Raw genomic sequence first — 25,580 nt, 5'->3', positions numbered from 1 at the left:
GCTATGACACATTAATGATAACGTGTACAACCATTGGAGACGTGAGCAGGACAGACGGAACAACTGACAGGAAAAGTGTGGACTTTATACCAGTTTTTAAATTGTGTTGATCGTTGTTTATATTTACTGCAGGAAGAAACGGTAAAAACATTGTTTTATAAGGAAAACGCTCGAAAGCCTGTAAGCAAAAACAAAACCAAAAACACCCTCACTGTGAGAGATTTGCGCCATAATCAGTGTGTAGTGTAGTCAATAGTTTTGTTGTGTGTGTCAGAACAATGATGCAGAACAGCTGATTGTGCTGTAAATAGTTTGAAACACCTTTAAAAAGAAAATAGCTGCAAAAAAAAAAAAAAATAGCTGAATTACTTTTTTGAAGGAGTTTTTCTTCTTTTTTTTTTTTTTAATAGAAGATGTGATGTGATATATATATATATTTATATATATTTATTGATGCTCATGTTGCTATCAGCTGGATAGTGTAGTGGTAAGACTCTACGCCTTTGGAGTGAGAGTCACAAGTTCAAGTCCTGCTTGACCCTCTGTATCCAGTGCTTATCTCTCATGGTGATGAGGTACAACACATGTGCTACGGCAAGGAGGAGTCAGGACGCCAAAACAGGGGGGATATCGTCCTCCCCGAGGTCGGCAACGTCAGGAAGAAGCAACATTTAGTTTAGGATGTGAGGTTTGTTGAGAGAGTTAAAGAGTACTGAACTGGTGGCATCCTTCAAAGGCTATGTGGTGTTAGGAGACATTACTCAAAAGCAACAGCAGGCTAAGATAATCAAATTACCTGTGTAGGATGTTAACACTTGGAACTGGAAGTAAAAGTAGTAAAAAAAAAAAAACTACTTGAACCAAGATTAAACTTTTATAGTATTTAGTTAAAAAGAAGAATAAATAAATAGTTTTAACTTCCAGTTCCTACACAGTGAGTAAATTTGATTATCTTAGCCTGCTGTTTTAGCTTTTAGAGTAATGTCTCCTAACACCACGTAGCCTTTGAAGGATGCCACCAGTTCAAGTACTCTTAGAGCTCTCATTGCGATCTCAGTACTTGATCTCTCTCTCAACAAACCTCACATCCTAAGCTAAATGTTGCTTCTTGCCGACCTCGGGGAGGACGATATCCCCCCTGTCTTGGCGTCCTGACTCCTCCTTGCCGTAGCACATGTGTTGTACCTCATCACCATGAGAGATAAGCACTGGATGCAGAGGCTCAAGCAGGACTTGAACTTGTGACTCTCACTCCAAAGGCGTAGAGTCTTAACACTACACTATCCAGCTGATATCGACAGGAACATCAATATATATATATCACATCTTCTATTAAAAAAAAAAAAAAGAAGAATAAATACTTCTTCAAAAAAGTAATTCAGCTATTTTTCTTTTTTTTGCAGCTATTTTCTTTTTAAAGGTGTTTCAAACTATTTACAGCACAATCAGCTGTTCTGCATCATTGTTATGACACACACAACAAAGCTGTTGACTACACTACACACTAACTATGAGATAAGCACTGGATGCAGAGGCTCAAGTAGGACTTGAACTTGTGACTCCCACTCCAAAGGCGTAGAGTCTTACCAATACGCTATCCAGCTGATATCGATATGAACATATATATATACATATATACATATATATATATATCACATCTTGTATTAATGTTGCCATGTACCCATTCTCACACCTTGCCTCAAGGTCCATGTCCCTCTTCTCCACCAGTAGCTCTTAGAACTGAAAAAGATTCTCAAGTTAAATGTCATCAAGAGCACTTGAAGAGGTTGAGACGTTTTTCGTTCAAAGCTGCTTAACTACCAAGAACTCTCACTACCTGACAACTTCACTCAATAAAAATGACATCCAGATATCGTAAATTGAAAACGCCAGAAATTAACATTGAAACAAATTACAAAGTCTCCTGAGAGACCAGCAAAAATTGCCATAGCTGACTGTGTTTCAAGTCATCAAGGTGGGAATTGGTTAAAGTTTTCAACCAGCAATAATCACGTCTCAGTAGAACTTCATAGACTATGAAATTGCCTCTGTGGTGGCGCTCCATCCCATTCAAAGCAGGATTGTCCAGCGAATGAAGTGAAATGCCATGCATGTGGGGAAAAAATGACATTACAGGCGTGTATGCAGGGCACCAAAAACAGTGCATGAGGTTGAAGAGGATGAACATGGTTTGTTCTTGGGCAGTGTTAAGTGTGAGGGTGAGCCGTGGACTGTCGACTTAAGCATAAACAACAAAAACGTGTCATTTAAAATTGATACAGGTGCCGATGTGACAGTCCTACCCCTTAAGGTGTTTAAGGAGCTCTACAGACACAACCACCCCCCCCATTCTCCACAAACCAACCAAGGCTCTGCTCGGTTCCGGGAGGAGTCGTTTGGATGTCGTTGGTGTCAGTGAGCTTGCACTGAGGAAGGGAGACAAAGAAATACTTGAGGATGTCTTTGTCATCAGACACCTGCACACTGCTTTGCTGGGGAGACCTGCCATTAGCAAGCTGGAGCTTGTGGCTCGTCTGGAGAGCATAACTATAGAGACGCTTAAAAAGTGCTACCCAAAGCTGTTCAGTGGTCTCGGTGAAGTACGTCAGCCGTACGACATCAAACTGAAACCTGGAGCTCAACCTTTTTCCTTGAAGACGCCACGGAGAATCCCGTTGCCTCTGATGGACAAAGTTAAGCAGGAGCTGGCCCGTATGGAAGAACTAGGGGTGATCAGCAGGATTGAGGAGCCAACTGATTGGTGCTCAGGCATGGTGGTGGTACCGAAGAAGACAGAAGATGTACGCATATGTGTCGACCTTACACACCTCAATGAGTCTGTGTGTCGAGAGAAGTACATACTGCCATCGGTGGAGGAAACATTGGGCAGATTGGCTGGTGCCAGCATATTCAGCAAGCTGGACGCTAATATGGGGTTTTGGCAGATACCTCTGACGGAAAGCTCAGCCAAATACACCACTTTCATCACTTCTTGACGTAAGGGAAAGGGAAAATGCTTATGAACTTGCAAATTAAAAACATGATGCATTTAAAGTAGCCCTTTTTCATTTTTATTTAAGAAGAGAATTTGTTCTAGTGTGTGATGGCCGAACCTGTTCCTTTTCGTGGAGATCATTTCTCCTGCATTAAGGAAATTCCCTTCACATGGAACAGAAGAGGCTGGAGTGCAGAGAAACTGGTAGAGATGCAGTTATACAGTCTGCCTGGGCCCCACAAACTATCAGCTAAAGAGAATAAATAGATTAAATTGCTGCACATTTGGCAGACTAACATTTTCAGATTAATTAAACAATAAAATATATATTTTTATAACATTACATGTAAAGAGTCAAGTGGAAGTTTTTCTAAAGTTATTTAATGATATTTATATTATGAAAGCAGATGTTTTGACATTTTAAGTTTTTTCCCATTATAAGATAAAATAAACACGCACAAAACAAAAGCAAACGGCCAGAACACAAAGCTGTAAAACCCACCCGACTGACCAAAATCAACTCAAAATTCTCCCACACAACAGAACCTCCTCTATTCCTCGCTGGCTTCAAATCTCTCAGTGGAATGATCAGTGGTTCGCTATCTGTCACCATCAAAACACTCCACAAATCCCGCGAATGATTCACTTCCTTATAATCCACTGAATCAGACAGTTAGGCAGTTAGGCTCTAAATGAAGCTTCGGACGTCACTGATCACGTGACTCTGGCCAAACGAATCAAGCTTCGACACAGTGCTTCTGAAGCAGTGTGTTGATTTTTTTGACACACGCACCGGAGCGTCAGCTTCAAGCGGGCCATCACTAGTGTCTAATATAAAGAGAGCATAAACGGCGTACTGTCAGTGTAGAGGATGAAATCAGCCAGGACAACTCATGAAACATCTGCTCACATCTGGATGATTCCAGGTGTGTACATCCACAGAGAGCAGCAGGTCAGTTGATCACAGCCTGTACACTAAGAAAATCTACTGGAGCTTTTAATTATTGTGAGCTTGATTCTTTTCCCCACACTGAGACATTATAACCACTTTTAGTGTTCCCCCAACTGAATCCACTTTAACCCCTGACTGCACACATTTCCTGTTTAGAGGCAAAGTCCTCTCTACAATGGAGGCAACAGGAAATAGAAACATATTTTTACTTTCCTTCTTTTTCTCTGCTCATGTTCAACTGAACTGATTCAAGATGAGTAGAATTATTAGAATGAAAATTTAGACTGAAATAAAGTTTGTATTCCTTTCAAATAATATTATTTTACCATTACATCAATATAGCACATGGTTCAGGCAGCTTTGGACACAAACAGCTGGAGCCACAGCTGTGGTTGTGATTTGACATTGTATAAATAATTGTATTGAATTGAATAGAAATGTCCTCCAAAGAGGTGCTTTTTACTTTCAGTACATTTCTGAGCCTGTACTTTTTTACTTTTACTTGAGTAAAAGTTGAATCAGTACTTCGACTTTACTGGAGTATTTTTCAACACTAGTATCTGTACTTCTACTTAAGTACAGAATGTCTGTACTGTTGGCACATCTGAACTTGGCAGAATAAACCTGTTTTCATCTACAAACAATGTCACCAAAACCTGTCACAGCCACCATACGGTCCTTCTACTGCTGCCACCACTGGTGTAAGCTACATTTTCAGAAGAGTAGTTTTAGTTTTAGAAAGGTGAGAAATAAAATGTGCATGTTACTCTACTCTGAACCGTGTTTTCAGCTTTATTTTTATTATGTGGCTATTTTAGGAGACTCGACCTGTTGTTATTGACCTCTGGATTTCTGAAGCATTCAAATAACAAATCACACGAACATGCTAATGCGACCTTCATCTCTGTACCTGACGAAGGTCACACAGACCAAAATGCTATAATATAAATAAGGATAGTGGAAGGACAGCGAGTGAAAGAAAGCATTGAGTTTCCAGCTAATCTAAGCTTCACGCTAGCTCCATAGTCAGCATAGTAATGACCTGTCCATCGTTTCATTTTGTAAACATCATGCACAGCATTTAGAAAGCTGCTCACTTCTTGATGGACCCACACCTTCCACCATTTTAGTGTTAAACTGTTATTACTGGTAAATCACTCGCACTGAGTTTGTTACAATAAAAGTCCTGCTAGTGACAGCTTAGAGTAGGTTTACTTTTGGTTTTTCTAACGTTCCTAATACAAAAATCCTTTCTTCTTTTTGCTATATAGATCCCTGGTGTTGGTCATGCCATAACATGTTCCTCCAGAGGGCGTACATGCCAACCCTCCCGATTTTTCCAGGAGAATCCCGAATTTCAGTGCCCCTCCCGAAAATCTCCCGGAGCCACCATTACTCTTGTTACTCTTTCTGGGTCGCAAAATAAACTTTTAACATATTTTCAGGCAAGAATGTAGCTGAGTAAACTTCAAATAACTTAAACATGTTATTGTTTGGCCTTTTTCAGTGTTTTATTTGTTCGTGAGGAAATCTGTTTGGCAGAAATTAAGGTTATTAGATTAGATTAAATAAAAACGTTATTAATCCCTCGGGAGGGTTCCTCCGGGATTTTCACACAGCTGACTAAACGTCAAACAGAAAACTGATTAAACAGAAGTGTGAGATGGTTGAGAATCTACGTCAGCGTCTGATTATATTTTAGACAGCAAGGAGCAGACGGCTGAGTTTCACTCCACTGAGAGAGCTCATGACTTAATTCTGAAGGCTAGACCGTCCCATTTCACAAGCCTCGCACTTCCGGCCTTAGCGGTCTTTAAGTACGCGGCGCTTGAGGAATGTTGAGGCTGCGTACTTTAAGGCTGCAGACCCTGAATTGACAAGTTACCCTGTAAGCCAAAAGCACAGGCTGCTCTGAACACACAATTTATCAGTTTTTTCAACTCTTAGAACTCTATGATGTCAGAGGCACAGAAGCCACACCCACCCACTACAAATAACAGGTTTTGATTCCTCAACACAGGAGTCTTCCATAAAAAGAGGCAGCTATGATGGACTTCCAGGTGAAAGAGAATGAGGCGGAGCTAACAAGCAACGGGTGCCATTGATGGAAACAGCCAAACAGAAGAAGGTTTGCACAAGGGCACGTTTCAGATAGAGGGTAAAGTGGGGAACTGGAGATATGAAGTTGTGAGCTGGGTAGTGTAGTGGTAAGACTATACACCTTTGGAGTGGGAGTCAGCAGTATATGTGTATATGTGTATATATACGAGGCCATGACGTCTCCAGAAACATCCAACCAGGGGGGCTATTAAGGAAAACAAGGCAGAGTTGAAGTAGCTATGCTCATTTTTACATACAGTCTGTGGTATTTAATGTGCTAACAGTGTTAAACCACGATGGAACAGCGTCCATGTTCAGCTCGCAGGGTAAATACAGCGTCATACCTGTTTTGCATCCACCATGTCCCTGATTTCATCCAAGGCACAGCCGCTGGGTGCAAAGAATCCCCAGCGGTAATGAACTCCTTTCATCAGGTGCTGCACAAAAACAGCAGAAAAAAAATGAATCAGCACAAACACAGAACACTGAAATACTTTAATACATTTAAAATAAAAGACAATCATAATGTAAAGATATATTTCAAAAAACAGAAACATGATGACTTATTTTGATATTATTGTTGTTGTCTTTATGAAACTTTTAATTTAAATCGTGTTCCCATTGACATATTTTCTAGTTCCATTTATTTTTAATATTTGTGCTGATTCAATCTCATCAAACACAAAGGGAAAAATATATTTGATGTAATGACCAAAATATGAATAAATAAAACATAAAAACGTGGATAAGGACAGATTCGCACCAGTTTCGGTTTGTTTGTTTTTAAAGCTCGTGTTGCTTAAATACATCTGTGAGTCGATAACAACCCACAAAACTCAAGTCACCGAACACCCAAACTATGAATCAGCTGCTGGAAAACCTGCGCCGTCACAGATCTGAGTTCAGATTACACAGATTCTGTAGGCGCAAAATAATAAGACAATGCTGTGAATCAAATCGTCTGATATTCAACAAACACAGTGTGCGACAACAGCAGATGACCCCATTTCAACCCTTACACTTCTGTGGAAATGGAAACAGTCACTGTGTGGTTATATGCAGGATGAAGGTGGTAAAGAAGGCCAGGGGTGTGTGTGTGTGTGTGTGTGTGTGTGTGTGTGTGTGTGTGTGTGTGTGTGTGTGTGTGTGTGTGTGTGTGTGTGTGTGTGAGAGAGAGCAGGGGGGGGGGATTGGAAACAGTCTCTGTGTTAAGGGAAGCGAAAACACAAAGTGCACAAACACACAGTTTCATTTGTTTCCTGTAGATTTGCTCCAGGTATACCTCCATCCTGCTTCACCTTCAAATCTTCAAAACTGATGTTATTCTGGAATAAGTTAGCGTGAGTAGAAACTGTGCCAGCCTGCAACCCCCACAGTCTGACATCAACTCAGTAACTTTACATTTAACAAGAAAAACAATGGAAGGTTTGTGGGGCAGTCCCGCCCTGTTACCGCCATCCACGCTCTTCTTCCGCCTCCTTCCTGATGCAAAGATTAAATTTACTTTAAAATGAGAAACCAGAACAAACACGACACTGATAGAAAATTTTGAAAAATGACAATAAATTTGTGGTTTTTCCCTTTTTTGGCAAATTAACTCGAGTCTTATAAACAACAACTGTATACAAGAGATGGATATGGCCACTGTGACCCAGCTGTGCCTTTTGCAGTCAAGCTACCATAACAGGAGCCAGAGTCCTGAGTTACCAGCCTCTTGGATGGTCTGTTAGCACAACAACGTCACAGCTGCCACAGTATTAGTCACACAACTGCATAAAAACATGCAAACAGCACAAATACAGTCCAGAGGTGCAGATCCGGGTCTGCAATAGCTGAGGTGAAGCTGAGCAGACTGCTAGCATGTATAGCATCCACCTGTCAGTCAAAGAGGCCACACCCCCAAAATACTGCAAATCTTAAGTCTTAATAAAGTTTTAAACGGGTGCATTACAAAAACATCCTACAGAGACTTTCTGTATCAGGCCGTAAACAGGCCGAACCTCACTGCTGGAGCCTCTAGTGGATCTCAGAGGAACTGCAGCTTCTTTTTCTTTTTTCTTAATTTGTAAACATTTATGATCGGGAACAAAACAGAGCTGACAATATTTCAGCCTTGAACATGACACTTAGAAACCTGTAAAAACAAAACAAAACAAAAAGATTCATTTGTTTGAAAAAGTCAACGATGAACGTTTGGACGCCTGGAACGAGCTGAACATGAACCTCTTCTGTCCTGAATGCCAGCATCTTGTTCTCGCTCAGTTTTGGTTTCATTTCAGCCTCTTTCTCTTTTGTCTTTTAGTCCATGAGTCATTCCTGATTAAACTCTCCTCCCTGCTTCAAAGTTGTGCTGATGGCTTAAATCTAAGAGCTTTTCATAAATGAGGATCAGATCTGCAGGTCGCAGATGAGCTAAAAACATCCTTAAACACTAAATGCACCACGAATTATCATTCGATGTGAATTTGATATTGCAAAATCATTCGTGCGCAGTTACCCGTGTGTGTAACTACATGCAGAATTTGGTTGCTACTACAAACTTTGTATTGGGGAATTTCAGTTACAGTGGTTTATGCCGCCGTGGAAAATGAGACTAACCTGAAACTCTGAACTACTTTTGAAGTTACCCACACTTGCCTGACCTCAGACGATGTTTCAGATACAAATACTTTCCTTTTTAATTTGAAAAAATTTGACACGAATCCTCTCTACACATGCAGCACATGGTACTGCTGTTTATTTTCCATTCCCCACCTACACTGAGCCCACAGGTTTCTGGACAATTATTCATTTTTATGTAATTTCCACAAGAATGACTAGTTTGACAGAACTGCAGCTATTTTTACAAACAGCTCCACATTTTGAGACGCTCAAAAGTAAGTGGACAACTGACTGACGAGCAGTTTCAGGACCGGGCGAGGCCTAAACCTTTGCTAGTTAATGATAATAAAAGCAAACTATTTTTGAAGTTGACTCAAAGTGTTGAACTTATATTTGGTAAGTGTTCGCTCAGACTGAAGCGAAGATCCAAAGATGTCACTGCTCAAATCAACAGTCTGGGACATGTTTTAACTGTACATATAAATAACAGCCTGAGACAAGTGAAGTGTATGATGACAGAATCATTTCCATGATTTACACAAACATCACCACATCGAATCAGGTCAAGAACGCACTGAAGGACGTAGGCGTTATTTTTTCATGTCAACAATAAAGAGACGGCTCCATAAATGGAAATATTGAGTTACGACCACAGTGCGCAGCCACTGGTTACGCTAAAGAGCAGGAAGGCCACATTATGCTTCAAATACATTTATGTGCAGGGTTCAGAAAACCAGTTTGGAAAGATTAAACCCAAATGAAGTTAGACCAGAATGATAGAAGCAGGATGAGTGTGATGCGTTTGAGGCTGTACTCTCTGCTCAGATTCAGACACAGCTCCACAGCAGGTGGATACGATACTACAAAAACAACCCAAGAAATGAGAGATTCTACAGCGAGCAAGTCAGTCACCGGATCTCAACCTAACAGAGAAGCTTATCAGTGCCTGAATCCAACACTGAAGGCAGAGAGACCCACCGGCAGGTCTGCAGAGCATTGTGGAAACACCGAATCAGCCAGTGCCCGTGACTTCTACACTTCATTTGCTGACAGCAAATGAAGTTCATGCTGTTAAACTTGAATTAAAGTTTCCATTTCAATCATATATTTATTTATTACTGAATTGAAAAAAAGAAAAAGATGTGGCTTAATGTGTAACCGCTCATATTTCTACAAAGACTGAAGGGTGTAACTTATTGTTCTAAAACTCTAGATTATCTCCTTGCATCTCGCTTCTGCATCCTTTGCTGTGCAGAGCCGAGCACAGCTGTGGATTCTGTGGTCGGGCGAGTGCACTGCATGCAAAGTGCAGGCTGTTACTACAACACCCACAGAGGATGTGAGTGCTTGTGCGTGCGTCTGTGTATAGGTGGACGATGTCATCTGCTCTGACAGAGAGTTTAGGAGTTCAGGACAGTTTTCTTTATCTGCCTTGCAGCAGGGGGCGGGGCCTCAGCCACCAGAAAGTAACCTGCTGCATTTTCACATTTTTTCCACCTGTTTCTTCAGGTACCATGTCTGATTTTTAGGGACCTGGAAGAAATGTGCAGAGTATAAAAGGAACACAAACCTAAATTTATCTGCAGAAAGTCCACAACTGCACATATTATGACACAAGTCAGAGCTACTACTGGAATAAATCTGTTCTAATTCTAACTTAGATTCCATACTTGGCAATTGGGAGAGAAAAAATATATTATTTTGTAAGAACAACTCGGCAGACAGTCAAAAATGGAACCTAAAGGACAAAGTTAAACATCTGTATGAATTATTGTGTGGATTCGTTCATTAATAGCCAAACATTAGTCCCGTGTCTGGCCCAGGAGTTCCTCCCAACAAGGCATGTCCAAAACAGCATCTGGATCAGATGCCAAACAACCTCGGCTCTTCACCGTCAGCTCTCACAGAGGAGCTCGATCGTCTTCCTTCGCTCTACCGCAGGTTGCAGTCACACGGTGAGAGTAGGCGTGTAGAACAACCACAACATCAGCACCTTTAGGGTCATCACAGCGTGCAACACTGCACCTCGCACTCCTGAAACACAGACTCCCGCATTCAGGGCAGAAATTCCTCCCCAACCCAGAGTGAGCACTCCACCCTTTTTCTGGTGGAGAATCATGACCTTGAACTTCAAGGTGCAACTTTTCATCCCTGCAAACTACCACGAGATTCTGACACCACTGCACCTACAACCTTTGCTCATGAACATTATGAACAGAACTCCAAGGGCAGGCGTGGTGGAGTACGAACCCCACCAGGAACAAGGGCAGTGATACGAGCCAACCTTCCACTATAGCTGTACCCAAACCCAGGTGTTAAAATTGAAAATAAACACCACTGAATGTGTCTGTCGCTGGTTTAATATTCCAACCCTACAACCGAGAAAACAAAGTGTAAAAAACCTCCTGTTTCTATGAAAGTTAGAAAACTAAACAACTCCATCTAAGCTTACTTTTAAGGCCTTGCTGGCCACTGTAGCGGCGGACTGCATCATGCCGTCAGCTACACCCAGCCTGTCGGTGTTCTGCATGAACGGCGTCACCAGGGTGACGTACTTGGCGCCGCTCCACGGCTTCAGCAGCTTCAACGCCCAACTCTCCGTGTCACCCCCGACATTATCCAGGATCAGGTTGAACCTTAAAGATAACAAAGTAAATCAGACCAAGATGACAAACGGAGGCAGAGATTCAGTCGGAGCGAGGTCTGCTTACTTCTCCAGAGCGCTGAGCGGCTTCTCGACGGGCCCAGCGGTGTAGTCCACCACATGGTCCGCCCCGAGCCCCCTTAAGAACCGCTCGGCGTTCTGGGAGCAGGTAACGGTCACGTGGGCGCCCCACGCCTTCACCATCTGAGCAGGAACAACACCAGACTTGTATACAAGTTTCATTTCGGTTAAATCAAATGTTTAGTTTTTCATTTTAACCATGATGAAGAAAAAATGTAAGAATTTGTTCTTTTTAAGCTAAAGAAGTGCAGTTGTTTTTTTCTCTCTAATATTTAAAGAGAGATGGTGTTTAAGCTGATTTTAAGGATATTTTACATGTTTAGCTTTAATGTGTTTTTACCTAGTGGAAAAACTCCGGCTGTTTTTTAACGGTTTACGTCTGCGATCAGACGTCAGAGTTAACTGTGCTTAAATCAAATATTAAATGTTTCCCAGAGACCAGGTGAGCGTCTAACCTGTGAGCGTTTTTCAGATCAAACGTTACTTCATTGTGACATGTCGAGTGTTTAGGTGACCACAAGTGGTCATTATTGTCCAGCTTTTCATGCGTACCTGTACAGCAAACGTTCCCACTCCTCCAGATCCTCCAAGGATCAAAATCCTGCAACAGAAAAGCCAAAACAATGAAGGAGACAACCGAAGCAATCACCTGGTCAACTGAAGGGAAACCCGGCGACTTTTCCCCCCAAAAAAGAAAAAAACAACTACAAGGAAAAAAAAACGTATTTTTTCTCCTTTCAGCTTGCAGGTACTTTCAAAATAAGGGCGAGAAAACTGTCTTTTATCAAACCGATTAATAAAGGCAAACATTAAAAAGCAGCTGGTTGTGTTGGTCGGAGGCAACTGTTATACAGGTGTGTTCATGTTAGCAGGTAAGCTAACATTAAGCAGAAGAAACCTTTGGTCAAATAGAAACAAAGCTGCAATGGGATAAAGTCAATGCAATGCAGCTAATATGAGAAATATAAGACAATAATTCTAAATGACTGCATGTATCTGCATCATGTATTAAAACAGGACTTTATTTACCTGAAGTTAAAAAATACTCTCCATGCTTCCATGTTGTGTAACATGAGATCCGAGGTTCAATCCTTCTGCTCGTATTTGTATTGTATTTCTAAGTTGGTCGTTTTTGTCCTCGTGATTGTCACATGAGGGTTTCAGGTAAGTGTCAGCAGGTGCCTGGTGGATATGGCCATCACTCAGTCACCTGTGTTGCACTGTTGGTACTTGGTACACGAAGCAGCGCAGGCACTGATACAGCTGTTTATTATAGCTCAATCTGCACTGTCCACAACGCTTTGACTTTTCTCCACTCAGCAGTTGCTCGTGTGTTTTTCATCCAGTCTTCCTCCCCTCACCCCCAACAAAGGCCTCTTTGGTGAAACAAGCGTCAGGTTAGTTACATCGCTGTAGCTGGTTTATTGGTATGTTTCCGGTGGCTCATTTTATTTACACTGAGACTGATGTGGGGTAAGGACATTTTTCCCTCTGTTTTGTCTTGCAGCTAAATTAGTGCAAATTCTAAACACACTGGTCAGGGCTCATTACCCGGTCCAATTTCAGGACTTAATAAAAAATATCTTTATAATTATCAGGTTCTAAAATGAGGTTAGTACAACCTCAGATGAGCCACAGCACCTGACAGATTAAACCGTGTCGTTATTTATGCCACAAAAAGCACAGATGCAGAAGCAGTTTGTGAGGAATGAAGTAATATTTGATGAAATGGCTAAATGTTATTAACTAATCATTAGGGTGGCGGTGGCATGACTTTGGCCTCGTCTGATTGGTCAATTAATCAAATAAATTGTTTCACTCATCATATTATTTGCATCTAGAGTTTACGAGGCTCCTTTTAGATCCCGCCTTAATAAGCGAGCTAAAAGGGGCTCAGGAGGAACAGTTGGCGAGCTTCACTGGGATGGATTAAACTTTCCATGTCCTCACCTCTTGTTGGCACAGTTGTCCTTTCTCAGACCGCCAGTATTAACCAGCGCTGACCAGGCGGTGGTTGCCACGTAGGGAATGGCAGCAGCCTCGATGTGGCTCAGACACTTTGGTTTGTGGGACACCTAAACAGGACAAACAGTAATACAGGGAGTGCAGAATTATTAGGCAAATGAGTATTTTGTCCACATCATCCTCTTCATGCATGTTGTCTTACTCCAAGCTGTATAGGCTCGAAAGCCTACTACCAATTAAGCATATTAGGTGATGTGCATCTCTGTAATGAGAAGGGGTGTGGTCTAATGACATCAACACCCTATATCAGGTGTGCATAATTATTAGGCAACGTCCTTTCCTTTGGCAAAATGGGTCAAAAGAAGGACTTGACAGGCTCAGAAAAGTCAAAAATAGTGAGATATCTTGCAGAGGGATGCAGCAGTCTCAAAACTGCAAAGCTTCTGAAGCGTGATCATCGAACAATCAAGCGTTTCATTCAAAATAGTCAACAGGGTCGCAAGAAGCGTGTGGAAAAACCAAGGCGCAAAATAACTGCCCATGAACTGAGAAAAGTCAAGCGTGCAGCTGCCAAGATGCCACTTGCCACCAGTTTGGCCATATTTCAGAGCTGCAACATCACTGGAGTGCCCAAAAGCACAAGGTGTGCAATGCTCAGAGACATGGCCAAGGTAAGAAAGGCTGAAAGACGACCACCACTGAACAAGACACACAAGCTGAAACGTCAAGACTGGGCCAAGAAATATCTCAAGACTGATTTTTCTAAGGTTTTATGGACTGATGAAATGAGAGTGAGTCTTGATGGGCCAGATGGATGGGCCCGTGGCTGGATTGGTAAAGGGCAGAGAGCTCCAGTCCGACTCAGACGCCAGCAAGGTGGAGGTGGAGTACTGGTTTGGGCTGCTATCATCAAAGATGAGCTTGTGGGGCCTTTTCGGGTCGAGGATGGAGTCAAGCTCAACTCCCAGTCCTACTGCCAGTTTCTGGAAGACACCTTCTTCAAGCAGTGGTACAGGAAGAAGTCTGCATCCTTCAAGAAAACATGATTTTCATGCAGGACAATGCTCCATCACACGCGTCCAAGTACTCCACAGCGTGGCTGGCAAGAAAGGGTATAAAAGAAGAAAAACTAATGACATGGCCACCTTGTTCACCTGATCTGAACCCCATTGAGAACCTGTGGTCCATCATCAAATGTGAGATTTACAAGGAGGGAAAACAGTACACCTCTCTGAACAGTGTCTGGGAGGCTGTGGTTGCTGCTGCACGCAATGTTGATGGTGAACAGATCAAAACACTGACAGAATCCATGGATGGCAGGCTTTTGAGTGTCCTTGCAAAGAAAGGTGGCTATATTGGTCGCTGATTTGTTTTTGTTTTGTTTTTGAATGTCAGAAATGTATATTTGTGAATGTGGAGATGTTATATTGGTTTCACTGGTGAAAATAAATAATTGAAATGGGTATATATTTGTTTTTTGTTAAGTTGCCTAATAATTCTGCACAGTAATAGTCACCTGCACACACAGATATCCCCCTAAAATAGCTAAAACTAAAAACAAACTAAAAACTACTTCCAGAAACATTCAGCTTTGATATTAATGAGTTTTTTGGGTTCATTGAGAACATGGTTGTTGTTCAATAATAAAATTATTCCTCAAAAATACAACTTGCCTAATAATTCTGCACTCCCTGTAATAGCAGCAGTTAATAAGAGCAGCAGTTTCCTGTAGTCATCATGAAAACAGCTCATCTCTACATTTTAGAGGAAGTGAAGCAGTAAAAAGGAGTATTGGTGTCATACAAAATAATTAAGGTGGGGGTGACTGGGCTAAAAAAAAAAAAGTCAGGATTACAGTATTAAGGAAATTTGATTTAAAAAAAAAAAAAAAAACCCATCACAGTTCATAGCTTATCGTCTACACAGTGACAAATGGGACCTTGAACTTGAGTAGGATTCAGATTAAGACCAATCAGAGATCGTTATGTAAAATCTGACTGAGTTATAGTTCTTGTGAACTGTGACAGGACAAACAGACAGAGGCTCAGTAAACCTTCACCTGTATGAGCTAAAAACCCAGAACATTTACAAGAAAATAGACTCAGAGTAAATTAAACTTTAAAAAAGTAGAAGCCCCTCCAAGTATCGCTACCTTATCGTGGTGGAGGGGTTTGTGTGTCCCAGGGATCCCAGGGGCTACGTTGTCTGGGGGCTTTTGCCCCCCGGTAGGGTCTCCCATGGCAAATTGGTCCTGGGTGAGGGACCACACAAAGAGCGATTCAGAAGACCACTATGACAAGACCATCGAGGGAACAGTTCATCCTGCCCGGGACAGGGTTGGGGAGCCCCGGGTTTACCGCTGAACCCGAGCGGTGTTTTGTTGTTGGACTTCTGTGCAAACCACAGTTTGGCCATAACGAACACCATGTTCAAACATAAGAGTGTCCATAAGTGCACATAGCACCAGGACGCTCTAGGCCACAGGTCGATGATGGATTTTAATCGTATCACCAGACCTGAGGCCATATGTTTTGGGACACTTGGGTAAAGAGATGGGCTGAGCTGTCAACTGCTCACCACCTGGTGGTGAGTTGGATCAGGTGAGGGAGGATGCTGGACAGACCTGGCGTGTGCTGGGAAAGGCTAGCAGAGGCTCCAGTCTTTGAGAACTTCAACACACACCTCAGGCAGAGCTTCAACAGCATTCCAAGACTGGGGACATTGAGTCCAAATGGACCATGTTCAGCACCTCCATTGCTGAAGCCGCTGCACTAAGCTGCGCCCGCAAGGTGGTTGGTGCCTGTCGTGGTGGACAACAGAGGTGAGGGGAGTCAACGAGCTCGGGCTTGGTTAGCCTGTGGGACTCTGGAGGCAGCTGGTAGGTACCGACAGGCTAAGCAGAAGGTGGCTCGGGCAGTGCCTGAAGCAAAAACTCGTGTGTGGGAGGAGTTCGGAGAGGCCATGGAAAAAGCAACCCGTCATGTGACTCAAGAGGGGAAAATGGTGTTCTACCTGCACTGTGTATAGTGCGGGTGGAGTTCTGCTGACTTCGACTGAGAAAATTGTCGGGCGGTGGAAGGACTACTTCGAGGACCTCCTCAATCCCACTGACACATCTTCCGTGGTGGAAGCAGAGTCTGGGGATGAGGGGGATGACCTGCCAATCTCTGGGGGCGAGGTCACTGAGGCAGTTAAACAACTCCTTGGTGGCAGAGCCCCTGGTGTGGACGAGGTCCACACCGAGTTCCTGAAGGCTCTGGATGTTGTAGGGCTGTCTTGGTTGACACGCCTCTACAATGTTGCGTGGAGATCAGGGGCAGTACCCCTGGATTGGCAGACCAGGGTGGTGGTCCCCATCTTTAAGAAAGGGGACCGGAGGGTGTGTTCCAACTACAGGGGAATCACACGCCTCAGCCTCCCTGGGAAAGTCTATGCCAGGGTGCTGGAGAGGAGAGTCCGTATGTTAGTCAAACCTTGAATACAGGAGGAACAATGCGGTTTTCGTCCTGGCCGTGGAACACTGGATCAGCTTCGATCACAGTTCGCAGCCAAGTGTGAAACGGTGGGAATGACAATTAGCACCTCCAAATCTGAGGCCATGGTCCTCAGCCGGAAAAGGGTGGAGTGCCCACTCTGGGTCAGGGATGAGTCCTTGCCACAAGTGGAGGAGTTTATGTATCTCGCCTTACTTAAATCCCTCCAGGGAGAAGGACAGATTGGTGCTGCTGACGCTGTACGGGTCTGTTGTGGTGCTTTTACACTTAGCTCCCAATTTACCGGTCGATAAAGTGGGGCAAAAAAGTATTTAGTCAGCCACCGATTGTGCAAGTTCCCCCACCTAAAATGATGACAGAGGTCAGTAATTTGCACCAGAGGTACACTTCAACTGTGAGAGACAGAATGTGAAAAAAAAAAAAATCCATGAATCCACATGGTAGGATTTGTAAAGAATTTATTCGTAAATCAGGGTGGAAAATAAGTATTTGGTCAATAACAAAAATACAACTCAATACTTTGTAACATAACCTTTGTTGGCAATAACAGAGGTCAAACGTTTACTATAGGTCTTTACCAGGTTTGCACACACAGTAGCTGGTATTTTGGCCCATTCCTCCATGCAGATCTTCTCGAGAGCAGTGATGTTTTGGGGCTGTCGCCGAGCAACACGGACTTTCAACTCCCGCCACAGATTTTCTATGGGGTTGAGGTCTGGAGACTGGCTAGGCCACTCCAGGACTTTCAAATGCTTCTTACGGAGCCACTCCTTTGTTGCCCGGGCGGTGTGTTTTGGATCATTGTCATGTTGGAAGACCCAGCCTCGTTTTATCTTCAAAGTTCTCACTGATGGAAGGAGGTTTTGGCTCAAAATCTCACGATACATGGCCCCATTCATTCTGTCCTTAACACGGATCAGTCGTCCTGTCCCCTTGGCAGAAAAACAGCCCCATAGCATGATGTTTCCACCCCCATGCTTCACAGTAGGTATGGTGTTCTTGGGATGCAACTCAGTATTCTTCTTCCTCCAAACACGACGAGTTGAGTTTATACCAAAAAGTTCTACTTTGGTTTCATCTGACCACATGACATTCTCCCAATCCTCTGCTGTATCATCCATGTGCTCTCTGGCAAACTTCAGACGGGCCTGAGATTTTCCTTGTTTGAGGTGACCAAATACTTATTTGGTCACCAGTGCATGTCCAGGCCCGTCTGAAGTTTGCCAGAGAGCACATGGATGATACAGCAGAGGATTGGGAGAATGTCATGTGGTCAGATGAAACCAAAGTAGAACTTTTTGGTATAAACTCAACTCGTCGTGTTTGGAGGAAGAAGATTACCGAGTTGCATCCCAAGAACACCATACCTACTGTGAAGCATGGGGGTGGAAACATCATGCTATGGGGCTGTTTTTCTGCCAAGGGGACAGGACGACTGATCCGTGTTAAGGACAGAATGAATGGGGCCATGTATCGTGAGATTTTGAGCCAAAACCTCCTTCCATCAGTGAGAACTTTGAAGATGAAACAAGGCTGGGTCTTCCAACATGACAATGATCCAAAACACACCGCCCGGGCAACAAAGGAGTGGCTCCGTAAGAAGCATTTGAAAGTCCTGGAGTGGCCTAGCCAGTCTCCAGACCTCAACCCCATAGAAAATCTGTGGCGGGAGTTGAAAGTCCGTGTTGCTCGGCGACAGCCCCAAAACATCACTGCTCTCGAGAAGATCTGCATGGAGGAATGGGCCAAAATACCAGCTACTGTGTGTGCAAACCTGGTAAAGACCTATAGTAAACGTTTGACCTCTGTTATTGCCAACAAAGGTTATGTTACAAAGTATTGAGTTGTATTTTTGTTATTGACCAAATACTTATTTTCCACCCTGATTTACGAATAAATTCTTTACAAATCCTACCATGTGAATTCATGGATTTTTTTTTCACATTCTGTCTCTCACAGTTGAAGTGTACCTCTGGTGCAAATTACTGACCTCTGTCATCATTTTAGGTGGGGGAACTTGCACAATCGGTGGCTGACTAAATACTTTTTTGCCCCACTGTATGTCCCTAACTTCACCTATGGTCACGAACTGTGGGTAGTGACCGAAAGAACGAGATCACGGATACAAGCGGCGGAAATGAGCTTCCTCCGAAGGGTGGCCTCTCCCTTAGAAATAGGGTGAGAAGTTCAGCCATCCGGGAGGGGCTCAGAGTAGAACCGCTGCTCCTCCACATCGAAAGGAGCCAGTTGAGATGAATGGTAAATGGTATTTGTATAGCGCTTTACTAGTCCCTAAGGACCCCAAAGCGCTTTACACAGTCATCCACACACACACTCACACACTGGTGATGGCAAGCTATGTTGTAGCCACCCTGGGGCGCACTGACAGAGGCGAGGCTGCGCCACCGGGCCCTCTGACCACCACCAGTAGGCAACGGGTGAAGTTGCCTACTGGTGGAGATCAAAACTCCAGACATCCAGAGGCCCTCAGAACACAAGAGACCAAGGAAGACCAACAGAGGGGCAGCTGCGCCACTATCCCGAAAGAGCTGACGAGAGTCCCAGATGAGGGGTCACTCAGCAGCCGTGGAGCAGAAGCCAGGGGGGGGTTGCAGTGACGTGCCCGTGAGTTTATCTAAAAACCTTCAGTTTAACTTTCACTGACCATCACCGTCTGTCAGTTTAGTTTATTTTGTTTTGTTTTTTTCACACTGATGTTGAAACTTAAACTGTGTAACAAACAAAAATCTAAATAAATAAGGAAACTGTTTCTGCAGAACTGACACTGATGAAAGTTTCCACTTCACAAACAGGAGAAATGAGACATTTATGTATTTTAAATACATAACGCTGAGCATTACCTCGTTGGCGCTCAGCAACACAAACTCCGCCAGGCTGCCCTGTTTCCACGGCGGGATCGCCGCCCAAACCTGAGGACGACACACAAACGGCTCAAATCTGCATTTCTGTGCAGCTAGTTCAGAGAAACTTCACACATGTGCTCCTCTGGGAAACGGTTACGGATGTGGTAAAAAAAGCAGAATGACTTCATGGGTGTTAAAAAATACAGTACATTTAAAGTCACAGCGCACACACACCTACACACACACACAAACACACACACTAAACTAAGTAATAAAGTAACTAATTACTTTTGAACCCTAACCTTACTTTTGAAGTAATGAAATACCTTCTTTGAGAAGTAATCAATAACTAGTAAATAATTACTTTTTTCAAGTAACTTGACCAACACGGGTGGTGATAAGATAAAAATGGAGCTGTGAACTGAAAGGTCCCAGAAGGAAATAAAAGCACATTTTTTAAAAATGCAGCATTTAAAGAGCATTTGTGACCTTTTGAGGTATTGTTACCAAAATGGAGAACAAGCCAGATGTTATGACTGATAACAGTTTATCCTCACAAACTTATGAAGGTGTGACGTTTCCTCTCATTTCCTTTGTGATATTTGTGGGGCAGCGCAGTGTGAAGATGAAAGTAAAATATATTTCACACGCCAGGAGCCTCATGAGGGCTGATGCCAGCCGGATGCTGACTAAAACTAATAATTAGTTGTTGTTTCTTTCCAAACTAGAAAAACTTGAATCGCATATATGGATGTCCCTCACCAGGATTCATCCGCTTGCATTTGAACACCGTTTGCTGTGGAGCCAATGTTATGTTACTCTTTCAAAGAGAGGGGAAGAAAAAAAGCGAGAGATGAAAACAACTGTGTTCGCGTTAAGGTATGAATGCCGTAAGTGCAGAACCAAATGTTCGACCAATAAAAGTCTATTGGGATCAAGTTGTACTGGTTTCTCTGAAGGTGGATGTAGCCAATCACACGGGCTCTGCCACGCCCACTGAGATTGTTAGCACCATTAGCAAGTGCAACACTGTCAGATTAAATTAACACAGAAACAAAAACACTGACTTCAGCAGATCAGGGAATTGTTTCCGGGTCAGCAATGTTGCCAACTTGTAGGAAGGTTGTGTTCTTTCTGAGAGCAGCAGCACAGCGTAGAGGAAAACCTGAGGCCTTCTGAATTTTCTCTCTTAAAAGGGTTTGTTGACGGCAGCCGTGAAGAATCACAGTTAATTGGATTCTGCTCTCTGTGCGTACACCTCTCGTCTTTACCTCGTCCCCCTCTCTGAAGTGCTTCACGTCCAGGCCGCACTCCATGATGACCCCGGACACATCCCGGCCCAGAACGAGAGGAAACTCACTGCCCGACTGCTTGATGTTCAAAGGATCTCTCTTCATGGACAACGTAGCTGCGCCGTAGCCACCTGACGGGGAAAGAGTTTATGATTATTACATAAAGATTTAATGCTGTTTATGAATGTTTGTACTGGGACGTCAAAGTAATTCACCAACTGTAATTTTCAGCTCCACATTTTCATTCTTGGACAGTTCAAATTAATCCTTTATCCTGCCCCTCAGTCCTAAAGTGTCTCTTAAAGTAACTTAGCAACATAATTAAAAGGAGCATGAATCCAAAACTTCCTCTTCAAACTTCCTATAATTATTACTACTTTCAAATTCACGCGTGCAGCTCCTCAAGGATCCGTTCTCGGTCCTCTTCTACTTCACAGAGCGTTTTGAAAGTACAGAGGTCACAGATGAAGTTTATCATACTGAAGCTTTACTCAGATACAGCAGATAGAGTAGACGGTTGGCTGGAGTGTTTACATCAGCGGTCCCCAACCCCCGGGCCTCGGACCGGTCCATGAGTCGTTTGGTACCGGGCCGCGAGAGTTGAGGCTCAGGTGTGAAATGTATGGTTTTCAGGGTTTTTATCGGTTTTCAGCATTATTTTGTTATCGTTTTTATCGTTAACTCTGTTTTCCTGGGTCTTTTCACGTGTATTATGAATAAATCTTCTTTTTTTCGGTACCGGTACTAGTTTTATTTTGTTGTATTTATCCGCGACACCTTAAAGACCGTGAAAATATTGTCGGGCATAAACCGGTCCGTGGCGCAAAAAAGGTTGGGGACCACTGGTTTACTACACTACATACTGCCCTGTCACACCTGGAGAAGAGAGACACGTATGTGAGAATGCTGTTTGTAGATTACAGCTCAGCATTCAATACCATCGTTCCCTCGAAGCTGGACAGGAAACTGCAGGATCTAGGACTGAGCAGCTCCCTCTGCAGCTGGATCCTTAGCTTCCTGTCTGACAGACGCCAAGTGGTCAGACTGGGCAGCATCACCTCATCCCCCATCACACTGAACACTGGTGCTCACTAGGGCTGCCACAAACGATTATTTTGATAGTTGACTAGTCACCGATTATTTTTGCGATTAGTCGACTAATCAGATCATGCATCCATACAGCTTATTGCACCAGCAGCATCTGCTCTTATATAACTATCATTAGCTTACAGCTTTAAGTGTTTAAGGTATGTGCTAACTAAAAATAAAGACAAGATGATAGTTTATTAAATTTTAATGAAATTTGCAGATTGTTTTGGTGAAATTTAATAAACTCCTTGCTATCTAAAATATAACAAGACACCGGAGTAAATTCTCGAGCATCTCACACTTCTGATAATCAGTTGTCTGCTTGACATTTACTCAGCTGTGTAAAAACTATAACTTTAATCTCAGCCAAACCGATTTACTCAGGAACAAATAAAATACTAAAAAAAGCCAAACAATAACATTTTTAAGTTATCTAAGTGACTTATATATGTTTAACCTGAGTAGCGAAAGATGGCGGTGGGTTTGAAAACGATTTTCCCGGAGTCCGCTGTTCTCACGGCTCTAGTGAGCCTTGCCTCCGGCTAGCTATCAGAGCACTTTTGAAAATATCTGGTGTCTTGATAAACTGAGCAGATATTTGAGGTTTACACAGCTACATTCTTGCCTGAATATATGTTAAACGTTTATTTTTTTTGTGACCCAGAAAGAGTAATAAGAGTAATATTAAAACTAACTAGCTGCCGCCATTGTTGGAAACTGAGCTGGGCTGCTATGAATTCTGGGACACAGCTTCTTCTTCTTCGGGGTTTAACGGCAGCTGGCATCCTTGTACATGCAGTGCTGCCATCTTCTGTTTCAGTCCGTTATTACACTCTTAAATCCTGCTACTTATTCCTGCGTCTTTTGTGATCTTACAAAGCTTCAAACGATGAGTCGACTATTAAATCAGTCGTTGACGATTGTGATAGTCGACTAATCGTGGCAGCCCTAGTGCTCAGTGTGTACTGAGCCCTCTCCTGTACTCACTCTACACCTACGACTGCACGGCCACTAACAACTCCAACATCATTGTAAAGTTTGCGGACGACACTACAGTGGTGGGTCTTATCACCAACGGTGATGAGACGGCTTACAGGGAGGAGGTCAGCGCCCTGACCCACTGGTGTCAAGACAACCATCTCACCCTCAACGTCGCAAAGACAAAGGAGTTGATAGTGGACTTCTGGAGGTGCAGAGAAGTACACACCCCCATCACCATCAGCGGCGCTGCTGTGGAGAGAGTGAGCAGCTTCCGCTTCCTTGGTGTACATCTGGCTGAGGATCTTACGTGGTCAGTACACATAAACAAAACAGTGAAGAAGGCGCAGCAGCGCCTCTTCTTTCTCAGGAGACTGAAAAGATTCGGCACAAGCCCCCACATCCTCAGGACCTTCTATCACTGTGCCATTGAGAGCATCCTCACTGGATGCATCACCACCTGGTATGGCAACAGCACCGCCTACAACTGCAAAGCTCTCCAGCGAGTAGTGCGGTGCTCTGAACGGATAATTGGCGGTGAGCTTCCCTCCCTCCAGGACATCTACAGGAAGCGGTGCCTGAGGAAAGCGGGGAGGATCATCAAGGACTCCAGTCACCCCAGCCATAAACTGTTCAGACTACTTCCATCAGGAAGGAGGTTCTGCAGCATCCGGTCCCGAACCAGCAGACTGAGAGACAGCTTTTTCCATCAGGCCATCAGACTGCTGAACACTCCATAGACACCTCACCTCCACTACTGGAACTTCAACATTATGCACTCCATACTGTATATAAATGCCACTTGTTTTGCACAATATCCAACTACCAACCTCTGTAAATTTTATATATTTATTTTACTCTATTTAATTTGTAAAATATGTATACACACACACATATGTACACACACGTAGACATACATATTTAGTATACACATTCAGTAATATGCATACACTCTTATATTGTACATATATTTATTCATATAATTCTCAGATTTAGCCATTCTTATATTTGCTTGTTCTTATGTTATTGTATTTTTACACACCTCTGTTGCTTGTGAAGCTCGCACACAAGAATTTCACTCACATGTACTGTACCAGTGTACCTGCACATGTAATGTGACAATAAAAGTGATTTGATTAGATTTGAAAACAACCAAAAGAACAGTTTCCCATCAACCCCCTCAGAATCACATGTTTTATTACACTGTTGTTTGTATATTTTATCCGTGCAAGCATGTGGTTGATAATATGATATCTCTAATAATGCTGGTGCTCAGAGTAGGTCAAAAGAATCATGCTGTGCAAAAACAGGTGGTTGAGGTGCACCACACACATCCCAGTGACATGTTTCAGAAAAACTTTCAGCTGAAATGATCTAAACCAGGGGTGTCAAACTCAAATACACAGTGGGCCAAAATTCAAAATGGAACAAAGTCGCGGGCTAACGTTAATATTTATTGAAAAAAAAAAATCTTCCTCCAGATATAAGAATGAATCTTTTCTTATGGACTCAAACAAGTTTAGCTGAAAAACTGAATATGGAACAGCAAAGCTTAATACTAAACAATATATATATTAGCTGTATAATACCAGTAGGCCAGCTCTGATAGTATTTTGGTATGGCTTCGCGGGCCAAATGTAATTAGGCTGCGGGCCAAATGTAATTAGGCTGCGGGCCAGAGTTTGACACCTGTGATCTAAACTAACAGCTCTGTGATAATCACAGTTTTTATATCATCATAGTGAGTCATGCACATTTCATTCCTCTTTTAAATTATTCCACTCTTAAAAGTTTTAATTTATTCATTCATCTTCTTCCTTTTGTGCACTTTTCCATTACTGAGCTTCTTTTTTTCACCTGTTATAGGCTGTGTTTATTGTTTTGGCTGCAGTGATTTTCAGATAAGTAAATGATATCTTATCTAACGGTGCCTATAAGAGCTGCCCTGGGGGCCCCTGGAGCTGGGCCCGGGCCTCTGGCTCATCCTGATAAGAACCACGGATTTATCACAATGTGTTTTCTTGCACCTGCGTGCAAAAATTTAAACTGTGAAACAGACTTTCCACAGTGATATGCTGCGGTTTGTGGAGGAGAGGCCACTCTCATTCTGACTCTTTTCGACCACAGAGCAGAAAACAACCGCTGTGCGGCTGCTGTTCTCGTTTGCCAGCCTTGAATCGCGCTCACCTCTCATGGCGACGTCGATGGGGCTCAGTCCTGCTGCAAACACCTTGACAATCACCTCATTGGGATAGTTGATGATGGGAAAGCTGGCGTTCTTGGTGAACCGTAAGACCTCATTGCTTCCGTATTTATCAATGACCCAGGCGGGCATGACAGTCCTGCACCTGCTGGAGGTGCTGAGCAGCCTGGCGCACCTGGGCAGGGAGCTGTGCACACCTGGAGACTCGCTCAGGTGGAGCAGCACCCTGCTGTGCACCAAACGTCTCAGAGAAGTCATCTTTAGCATCTCACAAATACAACTGGACGCGCAGGCGCATTCAACGTGCGCAGATTAGAGGGTG

At 43.2% G+C, this 25,580-nt stretch overlaps 1 protein-coding gene and 1 non-coding gene across 5 annotated transcripts in view; both read right to left on the bottom strand.

The window, feature by feature from the left end:
* rtn4ip1 (reticulon 4 interacting protein 1) overlaps positions 1–25,546 on the bottom strand; it is a 30,950-nt gene extending 5,404 nt beyond the window's left edge. The window contains exons 1-10 of one of the 4 annotated variants that reach the window (XM_040049027.1): positions 25,243–25,546; positions 20,968–21,119; positions 19,694–19,762; positions 13,324–13,448; positions 11,926–11,974; positions 11,360–11,496; positions 11,101–11,284; positions 6,392–6,484; positions 5,966–6,252; positions 882–1,116 (exon numbers count right to left, since the gene is read on the bottom strand). In XM_040049027.1, the coding sequence (XP_039904961.1) occupies positions 1,095–1,116; positions 5,966–6,252; positions 6,392–6,484; positions 11,101–11,284; positions 11,360–11,496; positions 11,926–11,974; positions 13,324–13,448; positions 19,694–19,762; positions 20,968–21,119; positions 25,243–25,525 (1,401 nt within the window). In that variant the 5' untranslated portion in view covers positions 25,526–25,546 and the 3' untranslated portion in view covers positions 882–1,094. Of the gene's footprint in view, positions 1–881; positions 1,117–5,545; positions 6,253–6,391; positions 6,485–11,100; positions 11,285–11,359; positions 11,497–11,925; positions 11,975–13,323; positions 13,449–19,693; positions 19,763–20,967; positions 21,120–25,242 lie in introns of those variants that run through there. The other 3 variants (XM_040049029.1, XM_040049028.1, XM_040049030.1) reach the window with 3 other exon arrangements.
* LOC120744572 lies at positions 1,921–2,055 on the bottom strand. The gene has a single exon (XR_005698395.1). It is a non-coding gene; the product is annotated as a U4 spliceosomal RNA (small nuclear RNA).
* Positions 25,547–25,580: the final 34 nt, after the last annotated feature.

Source organism: Simochromis diagramma, unplaced genomic scaffold, assembly GCF_900408965.1.
Source record: "Simochromis diagramma unplaced genomic scaffold, fSimDia1.1 OVJJ01000305.1, whole genome shotgun sequence".
Classification (NCBI taxonomy): Eukaryota; Metazoa; Chordata; class Actinopteri; order Cichliformes; family Cichlidae; genus Simochromis; species Simochromis diagramma.
The sequence above is the reverse complement of the archived record's forward strand: the minus strand, read 5'-3'. Positions and strand labels throughout refer to the sequence as shown.